General features: G+C 46.2%; 5 protein-coding genes across 5 annotated transcripts; 2 read left to right on the top strand and 3 right to left on the bottom strand.

The window, feature by feature from the left end:
- Nucleotides 1-1,224: 1,224 nt before the first annotated feature.
- K444DRAFT_132804 (uncharacterized protein) lies at nucleotides 1,225-2,744 on the bottom strand. Its single transcript, XM_024870466.1, has 3 exons — nucleotides 2,632-2,744; nucleotides 1,651-2,584; nucleotides 1,225-1,598 (listed from the first exon to the last, which is right to left on the bottom strand). Exons 1-3 carry the CDS (start codon nucleotides 2,644-2,646, stop codon nucleotides 1,558-1,560), a joined length of 990 nt encoding a protein of 329 aa, XP_024730870.1. The 5' UTR covers nucleotides 2,647-2,744; the 3' UTR covers nucleotides 1,225-1,557.
- Nucleotides 2,745-3,145: 401 nt separating this feature from the next.
- On the bottom strand, nucleotides 3,146-3,851 carry K444DRAFT_618424 (uncharacterized protein). Its single transcript, XM_024881321.1, has 2 exons — nucleotides 3,265-3,851; nucleotides 3,146-3,198 (listed from the first exon to the last, which is right to left on the bottom strand). The coding sequence occupies exon 1, from the start codon at nucleotides 3,561-3,563 to the stop codon at nucleotides 3,327-3,329; it is 237 nt and encodes a 78-aa protein (XP_024730869.1). The 5' UTR covers nucleotides 3,564-3,851; the 3' UTR covers nucleotides 3,146-3,198; nucleotides 3,265-3,326.
- Nucleotides 3,852-4,769: 918 nt separating this feature from the next.
- Nucleotides 4,770-5,326, bottom strand: K444DRAFT_634757 (uncharacterized protein; the record flags this gene model as incomplete). Its single annotated transcript, XM_024883787.1, has 3 exons — nucleotides 4,770-4,871; nucleotides 4,917-4,983; nucleotides 5,013-5,326. The coding sequence occupies 3 exons, from the start codon at nucleotides 5,324-5,326 to the stop codon at nucleotides 4,770-4,772; spliced, it is 483 nt and encodes a 160-aa protein (XP_024730868.1).
- An 821-nt stretch (nucleotides 5,327-6,147) lies between these two features.
- K444DRAFT_634756 (RmlC-like cupin) lies at nucleotides 6,148-7,065 on the top strand (the record flags this gene model as incomplete). Its single annotated transcript, XM_024883786.1, has 2 exons — nucleotides 6,148-6,493; nucleotides 6,554-7,065. 2 exons carry the CDS (start codon nucleotides 6,148-6,150, stop codon nucleotides 7,063-7,065), a joined length of 858 nt encoding a protein of 285 aa, XP_024730867.1.
- A 4,607-nt stretch (nucleotides 7,066-11,672) lies between these two features.
- K444DRAFT_634755 (uncharacterized protein) lies at nucleotides 11,673-12,274 on the top strand (the record flags this gene model as incomplete). The annotated part of the gene is made up of 2 exons (XM_024883785.1): nucleotides 11,673-11,732; nucleotides 11,783-12,274. The coding sequence occupies 2 exons, from the start codon at nucleotides 11,673-11,675 to the stop codon at nucleotides 12,272-12,274; spliced, it is 552 nt and encodes a 183-aa protein (XP_024730866.1).
- Between the last annotated feature and the right edge of the window lie 3,366 nt (nucleotides 12,275-15,640).

Below are 15,640 nucleotides of genomic sequence, written 5' to 3'. Positions count from 1 at the left end.
GGGAAAGAAAGGAAAAGTCATGGTGTATTGAGTTTGGACGAGAGAGAAGCGAGGCGACTGAATTGAACGATGCTCCACACCAAATCCCACCACCACTGTACCTCGAACGAAAGCGAAGGAAAAGCACCTGCCCATTTTCACGAATGTCACGAATTTACTTCTCCTCTCACCTCCCCATCTATCCAACCTCGACTAATGCTCCCTCACCACTCACTCCTCTCTGTCAAATGTACCGAAGTCTCTTGTTTTCTCAACCTGGCTGCTCTGCACCAGGCCGAGTTGGGTTGGGCGGAAAGAAATGTTTGTTAAGGAAATGGAAGGAAAGGGAAGGAAGGGGGGAAAAAGTTCGGGAAGGCGGTGTTGTTTGTTCAAGCGGGAGGGAGGCTAGATTGATTTGTTACGCTGTTCATTTTCAGAGAAAGATTGCTCACGCACTAAAAGTAAAATTGTAACGGAGGTCCTTTTTTTTTCATTTTCCCTTTCAATTTCATTTCGTCTGATTTCGTTTCGGGGGGGGGGGGGGTTTGGGGTGTTTGTTGCAGGTGGCAGAGATTTGAAAGATTGTACTCGGGTCCGTTTGTGGAGTTTAGGGGAGCGGGAGCGGGAGCGTTAAGAAGGGATGGGATTGGCGTTTGTGATTTTAGAGAGAGGATGGGGCGAGGGCGAAGTAATGGATGAATGGATTTGAATTTGAGAGATGTGTTTCGAGGTACTGGTACTTTGAACTTTGAACTTTGAACTGTGTTACCCCTCCCTGCTCGGAGCTTACGAAATTGCCGAGGAGAGGAGGGGAAATGTCCAGGCCACCAGCGGGGAAGCCAGCCCTGCCAACAAGACAATCAACAAATTCTCTCGCTTCAATAATCAGACCACTCCGTATTTGGAATTCCATCCTAGCTTCGGATTAAGGGGAGTCTGTTCAACTTCCCACAGCAGCTTGCTGTCCAGGATCAAAACGGCAAACTCCACACTCACTACACCACATCAAATACCAATATCGATCAGGCCACGAAATACGTGGAACCGCATCTCTCCTGTTATTCAACACATTGAAATTGCAAACTGTTGGGAAAAGTGGTGTTTCACCACATATTCCCAAACACAGCGATGCCTTACATATATATTCATGTATATGTGTGGCGCCTTTTCGCTTGAATGACAAACCCCAACGATATGTGGTGTAACCGTGCCTAAGCCAAGCAGGGCCCTAGCTGCCAGGTCCCGCTTGTAAGGCTGTTGGCGATTGCTGTGTCACCTGCCGGTTTGAGAAATTGAGCTAGAAAAGTGGATAGGATGGGGTAATCTGAAGTAGAACTGGAGCAGAAATGGTTCCGGGAGTTTGGAGAGGGACACGGCAGATGTATGTGATGGCATGTAGTGTGCCGTGACAGCTGGCATTGCCACGGCACGGGAGACTCAGCCTCGCGGTTCTGTGTTGATTTGTTGCTTCCGCCCGGCTTCTATGCCGATTGTCGGGCAGCCGTTGTTGGGTTCCAGATACGTGGTAAAAGGGCAAACTTAGGCGCAGGATCGGAGGTAAGCTTGGGCTGGCTTTTGTTACACTGTGATTTCGTCGACATGTGTCAGCCTAGGCATCACTCCATCTATCGTTGTTAGCAAAAGAAGGATTGTCTGTACAGTACCACTCACTCCAGACAGTATGTTCCTTGTTTCTCCGACTGACAACCACTTTGTCGCCAACTCTGATCTCACCTCCTTGCGTTGGGAAGCCGTACCGCCCAAAGATGGGAGTCCATTTGTGACCTGGATCGATTCGTCGATCTCTCATCATCTTCTTTAGCAAGCTTCCGCTTTCGCCTTCTCCCATTTTTCCGCGATCCAAATCCACATTGATGCTCGTACATCTCGCGCAGTTGGATGTGAGTACGATATTCAAACCATTTCTTACAATCTTCACCTCGCCCCAGAAATCCTCGTCCCACGCTTTCCCCTCTCCATCGACCACTATATTGGGGCGAAACTTCTCGAGAACAGCTTTCTCACCTCCAAGACGGGGGTGTAGATCTTCAAGGGAGGATTCCGAAGATAGTAGTAGTGCAGCACTATCGGAGAAGTTGATATCGGAGTCTGGCTTGGGTATCAAGGGCTTAATGGAAGTTATCCAGCTCTTCGCTTTCTCGTTCTCCATATTTATGCCGAGCCCATCACCAAGGTATGCGAGAATGACAGGGTACCCGAAGCACTCGCTGAACCAGTTGTTCATCTCGTCAGGCATGCGGTAGGTCGGATAGGTGGGGTCTGTGTGTATTTCGATATTGATCCTCTCGGAGGAGTCGAGATTGGGAGAGAAAGGGATTTCGATTGGACTGTTTTGACCAGAGGTGGGAGGACTTGGTGGATGGTAGTCGACTGTGAAGTGACTCCATGGGTTCTCGGTCAAAGTGGAGAGCTTGCAGTGGAAGAGGGCCATCTCCGGTATCTCGCCGACGAACATGTTCCTGTAGGTGCCATTGGCAGACGGCTTGAGGAGGATGTATCGTCGATCGTAGGCTAGGCCTTGCGCGCAGAAGGTTGCGGTGGGGAGGGAGATGCCCCGAAGGGACTTAATGGGGTAGATGTGGAGCTGGAGGCCTATCAGCGAGGTTCTCGCATTTCTTAATTCAAATATACCTGAGTAATCTTCATCGCCCTCTGAGGTGCTGGACGATGGCGGGCCGGTCCAGGAGATAGAATAAAGGCACTTTATACCCCGCAAAAAATGCTCAGGAATAAGCCGTAGCAATGAGGGCCCGATCGGTAGCCTTATCGGCGGGGGAAGTCGCAGAATGCGGGCAATACGCCCGCTTCAAGGCTTACGGACCATTGAGCCGGTATTTATCCTTCAGAGGGCGGCATCTGGCAGGATCGAGGTCGCAATGCAAGGCAGGGCATATCTTATTGTGCGTTTGGTGATCGGTCGGGTGGAGAGGTTGGGAAGAGAGGGACTATCCATTAGCTCCAAGGTCACGTGTATGGTCACGTTCAGAAATCCAGATCGCGTAAACAAACTCTCCTTCCATTGCTTTCCTCCTTTACGGCTCACATTATACCATAAAATCATGGGTAAATTCGGAGATCGAAGCAATCAATCAAGCACAAGAAGCGTTCTACAAGGAACTTGAAAAAAGCCAGGCGATACGTGACAATAAAATACAAATACATTTCCAGTTCCGGCCAGTCTTTTGGTTCCTCTTCGAGGTAAAGACCAAGTGCCTTAATCTCCTAGGACAATCTCTGTGGAGTAATTACTGACTCGCCCGTTAGCTCAGCCAGCGCAGGCATTCCCCGGACCAACTTCGATGGTCGTGGATCGATAGCACACTTGGTTAATTGGGAACCCCGATGTTGACCATGGTGCAGACGAGGTTGGGATAGCCAAATGTGTCGGAGGTGCTCCAGATGGACTGTTTGGAGGCATTCGCGTAATGCGAAAATCGGAGAGAAAAAGTTGGGCTTATAGGGAAAATCCGTATCGCGCAGAATACCAGTGGCAAGTAGAAGATGCTGACGTATGTCAAGAGCTTCACATTCTGTCCAAGCAGTGTTGATGCTCGAGGTTCCATGACGGCGCTTGCGGAGAATAACTGGAATAGTCAGAAGAAGATTCTTAGCCCATGATTAGGAAGACAGACCCCATCCCGGAGCGCCGCTGCTCTCGTTCTTTGCTCTCCGAGCTGCTCCTTCAACTTTTCCAGCTTCGCCTGCGACTCATCGCATTCTCGAGTGGCGTCATTCAATCCCTCCTTAACCAAATGATTGCCCGCTTCTAGCAGTGCCTAGCGTCCTAGCCAAAGCGCATCATCTCGGTATATGATCCAAGCCCGAATGTTGCGCCCAAGTTCGTTTTCGGACTCGTTCAATCAATTAATCACCCAGAAATACTTTCGTAGACGAGAATAGAGATCATCGAAGACCAAATTATCGTGAGCTTCGATATCAAAATATCTCGTCGCCTATGCCTAGTAGCTCATCAATGTGTCCATGCAAAGTCTTCCATCCAATACACGCTTCGTTAAGGGTGGTACAGATTAATTGGGCCATCGTGAGCACCAAACGTGACTTTGGAATGTTCATCTCTATTGTGAATAAAAGGTTCTGCAATATCGAAGTATCACGAAAGGGGGGAGGTAGTACCAAAATGGTCCAGTATTCTTGCAAAATGTCAGGAAACACTTCAATCTATTCGTAGACGTAAGTGAGGGGTTTAGTACTCCGAAAAGAACGACTGGTGCATACCGTGAGGGCAATTTGAGAGAGACAAGTTGCTGGTCGGCCCCGAGCATTGTCTTTCTTCCATGAAGCTAACCCCACATTGCGTTTAGGAACCTCATACGATGCAAGATGGAACAAGTGGTGGATGTGGTGGTTCCGGTGTCTCGCTGTCTCGAGTCGCATTTCAGAAGAAGATTACTGTGGGAGCAGATGCATCCCAGTACCGCAATTGAATAATTCGCTAACAAAGAACGGGGCATTACCAGATGCGTTGGAAAATGGCCCAATCACACTGTAACCATCAATGATGCTGTTCTATATCAGCATACTGAAACATCATACGCGATCAATGCTTACATGAATCAACTTAAGGGTTCCGAGTAGCCGTCTCTGGAGTTGAACTTAAAAGAAGGCGCTTTTACCTGAAAGGGCTTATGGTTTTCAACGATGGGGTGGCAAAGTCCCATACTCAGTGCATCCGCCTTCAGGATCGAAATCCAGCACCTCAATTCTACTCCCGGGCTTATGGATCTGACCAACAGCTGCAATGCCTTAATTCAGATCTTGTAAATGACTTGATGACCAAAAATTCCGGAAGGGAAAGCGACCATTAGCTGGTATGCCAGCAATGCCCAATCCCTGTACTGCGGTGAAACGAGCTAGATCACTGAGTTATAGGGCATTTGCTTGTCTTTGATGCTCACCAAGCGTGCGTCTTTGGAGGGCGCCTCACCATCGAGGAGGTATCCATATGGAATCTCGATGTAGTCGCTTGAGCTCGCTAGTAGACCTCCACATACCCTGCAATAGAACCCTCATCCTTAGCTTCACTTCCTTCGGACGCAGAGCTTGTGGCGCTTGGCTGGGTGGTGTTGGCGACAGGATTTTCTGGGGAGCCAATGGCCTGATATTCTTTCAATGAGGAATTCCATTGTTCCACAGTCTCCCCCCTTTTCTCCAATTTCTCACACGAGCGGCAAGCTCTTGCGAAAGCTTGAGTACCAGTTGATCTGTCGGTATATCCGCAAGTATATTGTCCGTTGGCATCGTGGCAACATCTTGATGTAAGGAGATATGCTGGGTGCGCTGATCTGAAGATGAAGTCGCCGAGCATGAAGCACCCCACAGGGGACTGTTGCAGCTAAACCCTCGTTCGATGATGAATGTTCCACCGCGATTTCGCCGATGGCATTTTTACTTCCTCCGGGAAGAATAAATCGTCGAAGATTCTAGCATTGAAAGAGCTGAGAAATGCAAAAACATTCCACACTTAGTATCAAGGGCAACCCAAAGAGAATACCACCAACTTGCTTGGAAAAACTTCCCCATATTTGAGGCCCGAGAGCTTGGGAAACACCCCGAAAGACGACTTGTCTCCAGGTGAGGACCTGAGTGGAATTCAATCAGAGTCTTGGCCATAGTGGATACGATGCGGCACAGTTTTAAGCGCACCATGATATTTTTGCAATTGAAGGAAGAAAGTTGGTGCTGCCAAGAAAGTAAAGAGGGACTTAGTCATGTGACAAATCTCGGAAGAGCTAACCCCAAATGGAAAGTAGGCGGGGCTAGAACCTCTGCTAAGTGCTGACTGATGAACTGAATCAGCATCGCAATTCTCCACCAAGCAAGCTCCAAATCATCGGTAAACACACAAAGCATCCAGTAATCGTTTCCAATTCACACGTAACGATTTCTCCTTCTCCAATCCTCTCCAATGTTCTCGGATCTTGTTCCCTAAATCTATAAATGAAGCTCTTCTTCATTCTTACAGCCATTTTCATTGCATCAATTTCACTGATCTTCAGAACCCCGCTCCAAGAGCTCTTCAACAACATAACTACCTACAAATCCACAGCAACGAACACCGTTAACACCTCCAAAACGTCGTCATCAATCGAAACCCCTATGACAGCTGTCAACACAATCAAGAATACCATGTCTAAAGCCCTCTCTCACGCAAAGATCGTCCCTCGACGCTCCACAGAGCGCGGCCACGCGGATCACGGCTGGCTCAACTCCTACCACACATTCTCGTTCGCAGGCTATTACGATCCCAAGTTTCAAAATTTTGGCTCTCTGCGGGTCCTCAATGAGGACAGAGTCGCAGGCGGCTCCGGCTTCCCAACACATCCTCACCGTGATGCCGAAATCTTCAGCTACATCCTTAATGGCGAGTTGACACATCGGGACAGTATGATCAAAAAGGGTTCCGAGGGCACACAAGGAGATGATTTCTTCCGAATGAAGAGGAACGATGTCCAATTCACCACTGGTGGAAGGGGTATGTCTACCTTCCCCAATTCCCCTTCTTGTCAGGCGAATACTAACTTATTCTTAACAGGTATCGCACACTCAGAACAAAACGAATCTGATGAAGAGGTCCATTTTCTACAAATCTGGGCTCTGCCATGGTCCAGAGGCCTCACACCACGATATCACACCAAGACTTTCTCCGAAGAAGCAAAGCGCTCTGCTTTCCTCCCAATCCTTTCACCCCTGAAAGCCGGCCCAGGCGCATCAGAAGCAGAAGAGAAGGCCGCAGAACCAACATTAGAAAACACGATACCCATTCACGCAGATTTCGTCATGGGAGCAGGCATAATTGGCGTGGATAAGCGATTCAAGTGGACTGTAGGCGCTGATGCCGTCAAGAAGACTACGGGCAGGAATGTTTATATTCATGTGCCGATGACGAAGAATGGAAATGCAAAGATCAGACTTGATGGAAGAGAGGATGCGGTCATCGGGGAGGGTGACGGAGCTTTTGTTAGCAATGTCAATGCTGGGGATGTGTTGAGCTTTGAGAGCATTGGTGAGGCTGAAGCCGAGGTTGTGGTTTTAGATAGTGATTAGAGGGGCAGCTATCTCTCTGCTTAAAATGAATACCATTGTTTTTAAATTCCTTTTGTTCTGCTACTTTTTTTACTTCCTACTCTTTCAACGATACTGTTACTTTCTTTTTGATGCACCACCCAAGTGGGGATTTATACAGCAAATTTCTTGCAAATGTACTTCAGATCACTTACTTAAGCAATGAATACTAGTCACTAGAGTCAATTTGATCCTCTTTGCGCTTCATGGATTGCGAGCTTCTCTGCCACAATTCCTATAAAAGAGGGCGCAATTCCCATGTTATACCCTACCATTCTTTCGTCTTCAACTCGTCAGTTACCAAGCGGCTGTCTGCGATCCACAGTGTTTTTTCCTTCATGCCCTTAACGACCAATTGCTTCCAGGGTTTCTGACACTCTGCTTCAACAATCAATCTCAGCACCGCCTAGTAAGCTTTCTAATCTCGGAGTTAAGGTTCACTGATTCTTGTTGTTGTCAATGTAATCGCCACTGTCATCCCAACTTCACTATCTAGTGCCGCACATGCGACACATCACTTCAGCATCACCGCTTCTCACTGCAACAGCCCAGAGTACCTGAATAGCCGTCCGAAAGTGTCGACTGCATGACAACAATGTTAATCCCAACACAAGCACCACAAGTACCTGCCTTCTCTGTGTTGCTATCTGTTTTGTCCTTGGCAACTTCACCGCGGTAGCCTTTAAGTATGCCTGACCATCGTCTGGGGTAGCAGGCCCGTTCATCAGGACACCATTCTCCCTTCTTGATATTGAGAGGCGCAGAGTGATGGAGAGTGAAACGGGAGGAAGAATGCTGGTTCAAATACAGCTCCCGGCATTCTCTATCATCCTTGCTAGGCTCCATTTACTAAGTATACCAACTACTATAAATTTTGTTAGTCAAGTTGTATTCGTGAAAAAATCCGCACACTGATTCTCAAACACACCCTCCAAAACCCACTTGGAGCACGAAGTCATCCTAGCCAATGTCTAGAACCGGTAGTGGTCCCCGCCCCCCGCCCGATTTCCTTGCCATAATTACAAGGTGACATAGCTCTTCTCGTGCACAAGATATGTCCCGCCGATTGAGGGTCCGATGGCCTCGATTCTGAGAAAGTCCAGTCGCCGCAAATCAAGCTCATTCTCGAAATTGGTTCAGGCTGGCTTCGTCTTCAGCCCTACTACGTGAGGAAGGAAGAGAACAAATAATAATAATGACTTCCCAAGGGTTTTGTTAAAGGAGCTGCAAATAATCAGACGAAGTTCATCCGAAAGCTTTTATTGAGTAACAGTGCTAAGGACATAGGACGAACCTGCGATAAAGGGCAGGCTTCGGCGTCTGGCTTGAGTGGGCTTCTCTTAACTATCTGGTCCTAGTGACGTTCTCACTTTGATTTAGGTGCAGGGACCTAGTGTGAGTTAAGCAAGCCATCTAAGTCAGTTAAGACGTGGATTTGCTTGTAAAGCGTTTAAACAAGGGCTAAAGCAAGATCTTATACGTGTTTGCAAAGCCAATGCTTTCGTTCACCTTCACTTACTCTGATAATGTCCCAAGGTCCCTTGAACAAATAGAGTACTATGAAAACCTTATTTTATAGATTCTAATGGCATGAGCAGAGTTTCTAGTCTTATAAGAGTAAGTATTTAAGCAATCGAGTTCCTTGTTCTAGTATCTATTATAAATTTGAAGGAGGTGGATCGAGTCACTTGATTAAAGCACATTTCATGTGTTTCCTTATTCTATTGGACTTGACATTCTTTGGTTTATATAAGAACTGGTGCGATCCCCAAAGTGACTTCTAGTGAGTTCCTTAAGAAGGTGTTCCCTGACTTGAAGATTGAAGTGCGTTCTACCCTACAGATCTATACCCAAGAAAGCACCTATATGTTAGCATGGAAGTTTGATGCCACAGTCGTCTAAAACGCCTAAAACTTAGTAGTCACTATTTAGAGATAAGACGAAATTCGTCCGAAAGTGGCTGCAACTTGAGAGCAGTCTGAGTACAGAAGATTAAGCTGCAAGCAAATACCGTCCTCCCTAGATCTCCGAGCTATGAACAAGTGAACTAGTGAGAACAAAACAGAGGTTTGCAGAGTCATAGAGTTGCAGAAATGAATTTCCCATTCCCTGACACTTGCATTCCTTTGCGCAGTCCCTGTCTAATGTGGTTCAATGTCTCGAGCACACAGCTGACCTTTTTGCTTATTGCACCCTATTTAATCTCACAAACTTCACTGTCTATGAAAAAGTAGATTAAGTGCTTGATACCGCCCTCGAAAAATCCAGACTCTAAATGCTTGTTTTTACTTTTCGGGAGGTGGATGCATTTGTCAGTCCATAAACCGGAAGACTTTTTAAATCAGGACCCATGTGCATTCAGGCTTGGCAGAAATACCTAATTTCTGGTATCGATAGGTATCGATGCCAGAATCGTAAGGTATCGATACTATCGATAAAGTATCGATTCCTATCGATTCCCGGAACCCAATTCCCCACTTTAATTGCAATTAACTTTAGAACCACTTCCCTTATAAGATGGTTTTTGGTAGCGCAAATATTCTACTTAATTTAGGCTTTCTATTTAGCTACTTATCTTATAGTTTAGACTAAAACTCGTCTCAATGCGGCTATTTTAAGCAAAAAATAGCTTTTGAGATTTTCGTGAGGCTCGCTTATAATAAGCATTCCGATAAGAGGTACGAATAATACTAAATTTTCCGAATACGAGAGCTATTTTAAAATTAAGATAATATTAACTTTTATTAATAATATTAAGTAATTCCTTTAATAGAAAGACTAGAAAATAAAGAAATCATATATAACTATATTATTATATAAATTAAATAATAAATGGAAGAGATAATTTAAGGCTAAGTATTAATTCGGTATCGATACGTATTGATCCTTGCGATACCTAAGTAATACCATCCAGTATTAATACCTTATCGGTACCAAAAGTATTTTTGCCAAGCCTGTGTGCATTGAACCGTTACTAAATTGAGCAAGCCGTAAAAGCCCATTTTCCTTTTTTCTAGTCGAGTGACACCATTTGAGAGCAACCATGCGAGAATCGGGTAATAAGGTTCTGGTTCTGAAATATCGCACCATCTGTTCTTTTTTGACAGATTCAACGCTTTCAGCTCAACATCCCTCACATGATTCCCTACTAGCGTCGGGCAACGATCATCCTTTGCTTTGATGCTTCTTTCCGCACTTCAAATATTCACTGCTAATCTATGATTTACTTGCTTTGACATGCAATGCATTATCTACTATAAGCATTACCGCTTCTTCTGTATATATTCCTTGTTGAACTTCAAATAGGTCCAGCTTGCTGCTGGAGCTACCATCATATGCCCGTAGCCATCCCCTCCTAGCTCGTAATACGACATAACTAACTCAATCTGATGGGGGTGATGGCTTTAAACAGAATCTGATTATTAGTGCATCTATTGCTTGCATTGTCCTCAATCTCCTCATGAAAATTTCATCTGCACATCTCTGGCTTGAGTCACTCGTTTCCTTCATTCCACACACGTGCAAATGTGAATTCTTCTAGGATTTACCACCGCCATCTGGACCTTGCAGGTGTTCATCTTCGCCTTCCGCGATTCAAACGAGACACCTTGTCGAAACACGGGAACACACTGGGCTTGCCTCGGGCACTTAGTTTTCTTTCCCTGGATTCCACTTGGCATGTTCATCTGGTGGCCAACCGCCTACATCTGCAACTGTTTCAGGAACCTGATTTATTACACACTCTTGGAAAAAAATCATCAAGCTGATACCCTGGAGACGGAGTTTCCTCATCTACATTCTCATTGTGGTAATATGCTCGCCCATGTTCTTGACCACTATCGGCACCTATATGAGCACTTGCAACCCTGAATATAGTTGCACTTCCTTGCTTCGCCCGCGTGATATCCGAAGCCGAATGCCTCCTTCAAGTAGCTCATATCTGTGAAATGGATAACATCAGAATCCCGATTGCAAGCCCGGTGGACACTTGTCTGGTCTATGTTCCTCTGAATAAAGGCTTTGTCTTTGATGCCGTTTTTTTCGAACAAGGCGTTGTCTGAACACAATATTCTCGCTACAGATCTTGCTGACCTGGAGTAACTGGATCCTGAGAAGTGGAATTTTGAGGCATGTCGAGCGGCAATGAACAAAGCTGTCCTCGCTCGAACTGAAACTGTTGCCGTGAGTGATCAAGACCAAAATCATTAGCTGGAGGAATTGGAAACATGGCTTTATTAAGGGACGGAGGATAATGAAACCCTCAGACTTGAGAAGATCAGGTGCGGAAGGTTGAATGGCAAGAGTCTGATCGAGAGGGAAATTGTAATGGCACTCCTACACTTATAGCAAAAGTCAAACTCTTCTGGTCACTGCCATCTTTGACGAAGAAATAGGATATATTTGTTTGACAATTGGACTGTTCCTGTTCTTGTCTCAAGCGACCAACGAGAAATGATGCAAGAACAGACTCTCCGCAACGGGATCGGCAATGACCCACAAGATGCCGGATCCAGGACTGGGAGAGACTTGTGTTTGAGAGAAGGTGGCAGCTCAATCAAAGATTGCATAACGCAGTCCAGAAGTACAGCATGGGAACCGTATTGGTGCAGTGCCATTTGAGAGAGTCCCATGAACGGAGGTCATTGGAGGTGAGAAAAGTCTCGAGGGATTCAAACGGGCTGTGCTCTACGTTTACAAGATCTTGGAACCACCTGGTTTGGAGGAAAGCAAGTACGAATCACTGTTGTATCCAGTGGAAGAAACGGACCAGAGCTGGCCCTCGCCGCGCGTCTCTGCAGTCACTGGCATCGCGGCTATTTCAATGGATGATTACGTGGGACAACTATGGGATCATTGTTGGAAAGTTGATCCGAGCACTTTTGGAGCGTTATATTTGTGGACAGCTGCTTGGTATATAGATCTGGGGAACGCTTATAACATTCACATTGCTCCACCGCAGCCGTCTGGGGAATACATGACGAATTGGCGCATGAGGTGGAGACCTTCGTGGAACGCCGCAGTAATGTGCCAATTGATTATATTACTCCTCACGATCCTCAGCAAAAGTTTTGCGATGGCGGGTGGATATGATACAAGGCGCCAGAGGGAACTATCTGCTTTCTTCAGTCGTCTGAGGCGGGAGGCAGCATTTTTGAAGAAGTTTATTTACATTCAAAATTCGGGGGTCTGAACGTTCAAGTTATTTCTAGCAACTACAAGATTTTGATATAACCAAAATTGTGGAACTATTCACATGTCTAAGTTTGGAAACGTACTTCAACTTCGTGGTAAGATCTTATGACCAAAGCAAGTGATCTTATCTTGTTGACGCTTCGTCGACGGTAAACTTCTCTACCAGTGCCTTAAGAAATCGCACACTACTCTTTGGTGTCCCTCTGAGACAGTTTACAAATGTCTACTTCACCTATCCACACCGAATATTGTATATATATACGCCCAAGAGAAGAGGCTGCATAAGTCTAGATGCTCCAGACATCGAGGCATGAATTCAACAGAAACTAATCTTCGTGCCCGTTTAATTAATTGAAGCCCCTATACCGAGGCTACTTCACTAGCCGTTAAAGGTACACCGTATCTTGGCCCCTTTCGAATATTATCCCGATGAAGAAGCTCAGAAGGCAAATGTTTACTCAACTTCCGTGTCTTTTTCATCCCCTTATTTCCCCGACCAAAAACGCGATTCCATCGCCGCCCACGTCATTGAATATCGAAACCTTCTTCATTTCCCAGCTTTCCTAAGGAATGAATAACAAAGTTCTGATATTTTTGCAATATCGCTGCAAGCCACCGGCTGACAATGCATTGTCAACCCCTGACCCCACATCCACATACCGAGAGATTTCCGGCCCCTCACCTATCACACCTCTCCCTCGTGACATCAATGACATAATAATTGACTGAGCGCCAAACAACAACATCCGAACTCGGAAAGTCCTACCAGTGCATGCGTGTGGACGAATATGGATATTTTCCTTCGCATACCGGAGTACATCGGCCTCCGGCACTGGGTGCTTGGCAGGGTAGGGGCCGCTCGAACCGATTCTTCGGCCGAGTGAAGATTGGTGACCTCGGCTTTCGGTCTCTATTATGGCCGTGTGGTCTTGTGCTATTTTGTATGGGATGCGGAGTGAGACTTCTGTGTTGTTTTCGGGCCATAAAGGAGATTTGGAGAGCTTTAATGCCTCATTGAAAAGGTCATGAGGCACGGAGCGGAGGTGGATGGAGCAGAGAGGTCGGGATGGGAAGCCCGCGATGCGGCATGCGTGGAAGCAGTCTCGCAGAATTAGAGTTTGGAAAAATTACTTACTTCAAGCGGAGGTTTGAGAACTTTTCACATTAGAAAAGTTACTGGGGAATTGATTTGGTGCTGGGGTCTATATTCTTCACGATGCGGAATGCATCTAATTGTGGCTAGGGTGGGGCAGGAAGACTTTGATCCTGGATTAAGGGGGTATGGATTTCAAGTTACAATTATGCAGCGATTAGGACCTGATGGCAAGCAAAGTTTTGAAGCAACTACGGCAAGAACTCCTTGATGTGGTTCGGAAAGCAGGAGCCCTGGCCTCGCCTATCGGAAGCGAAGATAAAAAGAGGGAGATCGTGACAAATTTGCGCTGCACTGCCTGTCTAGAAAGCCTGCACCAGAGACTGCCATAATTGCGTTGGTCGCCCTAAACAGCCAAATTATTGGGCCCTTGATGTGTCCTGATTGCGCTGATTGGGAGTCCCCGACATCAAGAGCTTGAGGACTTCCTAACTGGCCAAATGTTTTCGAAGCCCATTTTGTTGTCATCCAGAGGATACTGTCAAGTATTCGAACATTTTCAATTGAAACACACGATTTAGTTACTAATTGAAATCATGGAAAAGACGACTAGTCTAGAGATATATATCTCGCAGTTGGTTGAACTCTGCCCGCCGAATGGCTTCAGGCAAATACGTCCCAATTTCGAGAGCAGCATGGATAAAAAACGGAGGAGTTTACGGGCAAGTGTGGACTGTAAATAAGAGGTGCTGGGGCTTAAAAGCTATTTACAGAAAAATGGCGCCAGCGACATTTCCTCCCCCACAGTTGTTGACACGCTCCAGACCAGCGGTGACTGAATCTTCCTGAATCTAGCTTGACGCTTCAAAGGCAGATTTCTCGCTGACTTCAGTCTCCCAGTTCGGCGATTAGAACATTGCACCCTGCCGAAACACCCCCAACGAACTGTACCGCCTGTATGTAAGATTTTAGGATATCATGGCGCTGTCCGGCCACCAACTAGTGTGTTTATCCCGCTATCTTATTATCTTCCCATCTCCTAGCCACTTACTTACTTGCCTTGAATGAAGTGACAAAGATAGACATAGGATGGGGATTTAAAGTTGGACATGTACATAGGAGGAAAATCATCCGGTGATATGACATAGGTTACGAACCTTGCGGAGTAACAAGGCCATCGAGAACTCATCAAGAGCCTCAAGATGTCTGAATCAGGTCAGGTAGTGCGGATCTAACTTTTCACCCAGCTTACTTGAGCTCTTTTGAGGGGAAGCTTTAAAGTGAGATGCAACTTAAATGTTTTTCTATCAAGTTTTAACAGTGAAGTGCCAAGTTCCGTAGGGGTTTCCAGTCAGAGGAATGGGGGCCTAAGGATAGAGTCTAAGGTTTAGAGTTTCTTACCCCACATTGATCGTCCAACAGAGCATGAGGTTTGTAACCAAAAATCCGAAATGAGAATGACGTAAACCTAGTTCAAGAGTACCCGGTCTAGTGTGCTGTACTTTCTATATTGCTGACTGTTGAGGGGTGCGGTTGTGCAGTCCGCAACTTGACGTGATGTATTGAAATGTCAACTTTCGATGTGATGCGCGGTTGAAGTTGAGATTACCATAAAATGTACGTGTCATTGACTACAGCGAAGGACTCCTAATCGTTTGGCTTTGACGAGGGCCAATTGCTCCATGCACTTGTGAGCAAAGTCCGGCAAGCGATTAGCCTCGAGAGCCCCAATCGCTAGAAAGGTGGGGTCAGTGGGGTGGATGGGAGTTGCGTCAGCGGCTCTCTCCGCAGCCGTAAGATGCGCAACCAGAAATGATCCAAAGAACACAGAAGGCAGGGCAACTATTTTAGTATAGATGAAATTCTGAAATCCTGGTTTTGAACTGTACGTTAGACTGGTAAATGCACGGAAGTGAACAGGGAGCTTCTGCCCACAATTCCTTTTCGGTTTTCCATGAGCGCCCTTCAATTGGATCTACTAGTATCTGTGACGTTTGTTTGAGTTTGCGGAGAGAGCTCAAAAATGGTAAAATGACACATGCTAGTAACGGTGAGGGCATCCCCAATAAGTAAAGACGGTTAAGGCTGAATATAGGGCTTGGACTCGTAGAATATTCGGCCCCATTGCTTATTGTTTGGCAAGAACGCAATTCTGACAAGAGCATGATCGCATTTGGAAAAGTAACTGATAGCAGCTGAGGTTTTGTGGGTGTGAGCTTCTAGGCCACGCTGTAATACTGGCCCACTTGGATCATAATAAGTGGGTATGAA

The sequence above is a fragment of the Hyaloscypha bicolor genome (assembly GCF_002865645.1).
Source record: "Hyaloscypha bicolor E unplaced genomic scaffold K444scaffold_136, whole genome shotgun sequence".
Taxonomy (NCBI): Eukaryota; Fungi; Ascomycota; class Leotiomycetes; order Helotiales; family Hyaloscyphaceae; genus Hyaloscypha; species Hyaloscypha bicolor.
Note: the sequence above shows the minus strand (reverse complement) of the source record. Positions and strands in the feature narration are given on the sequence as shown.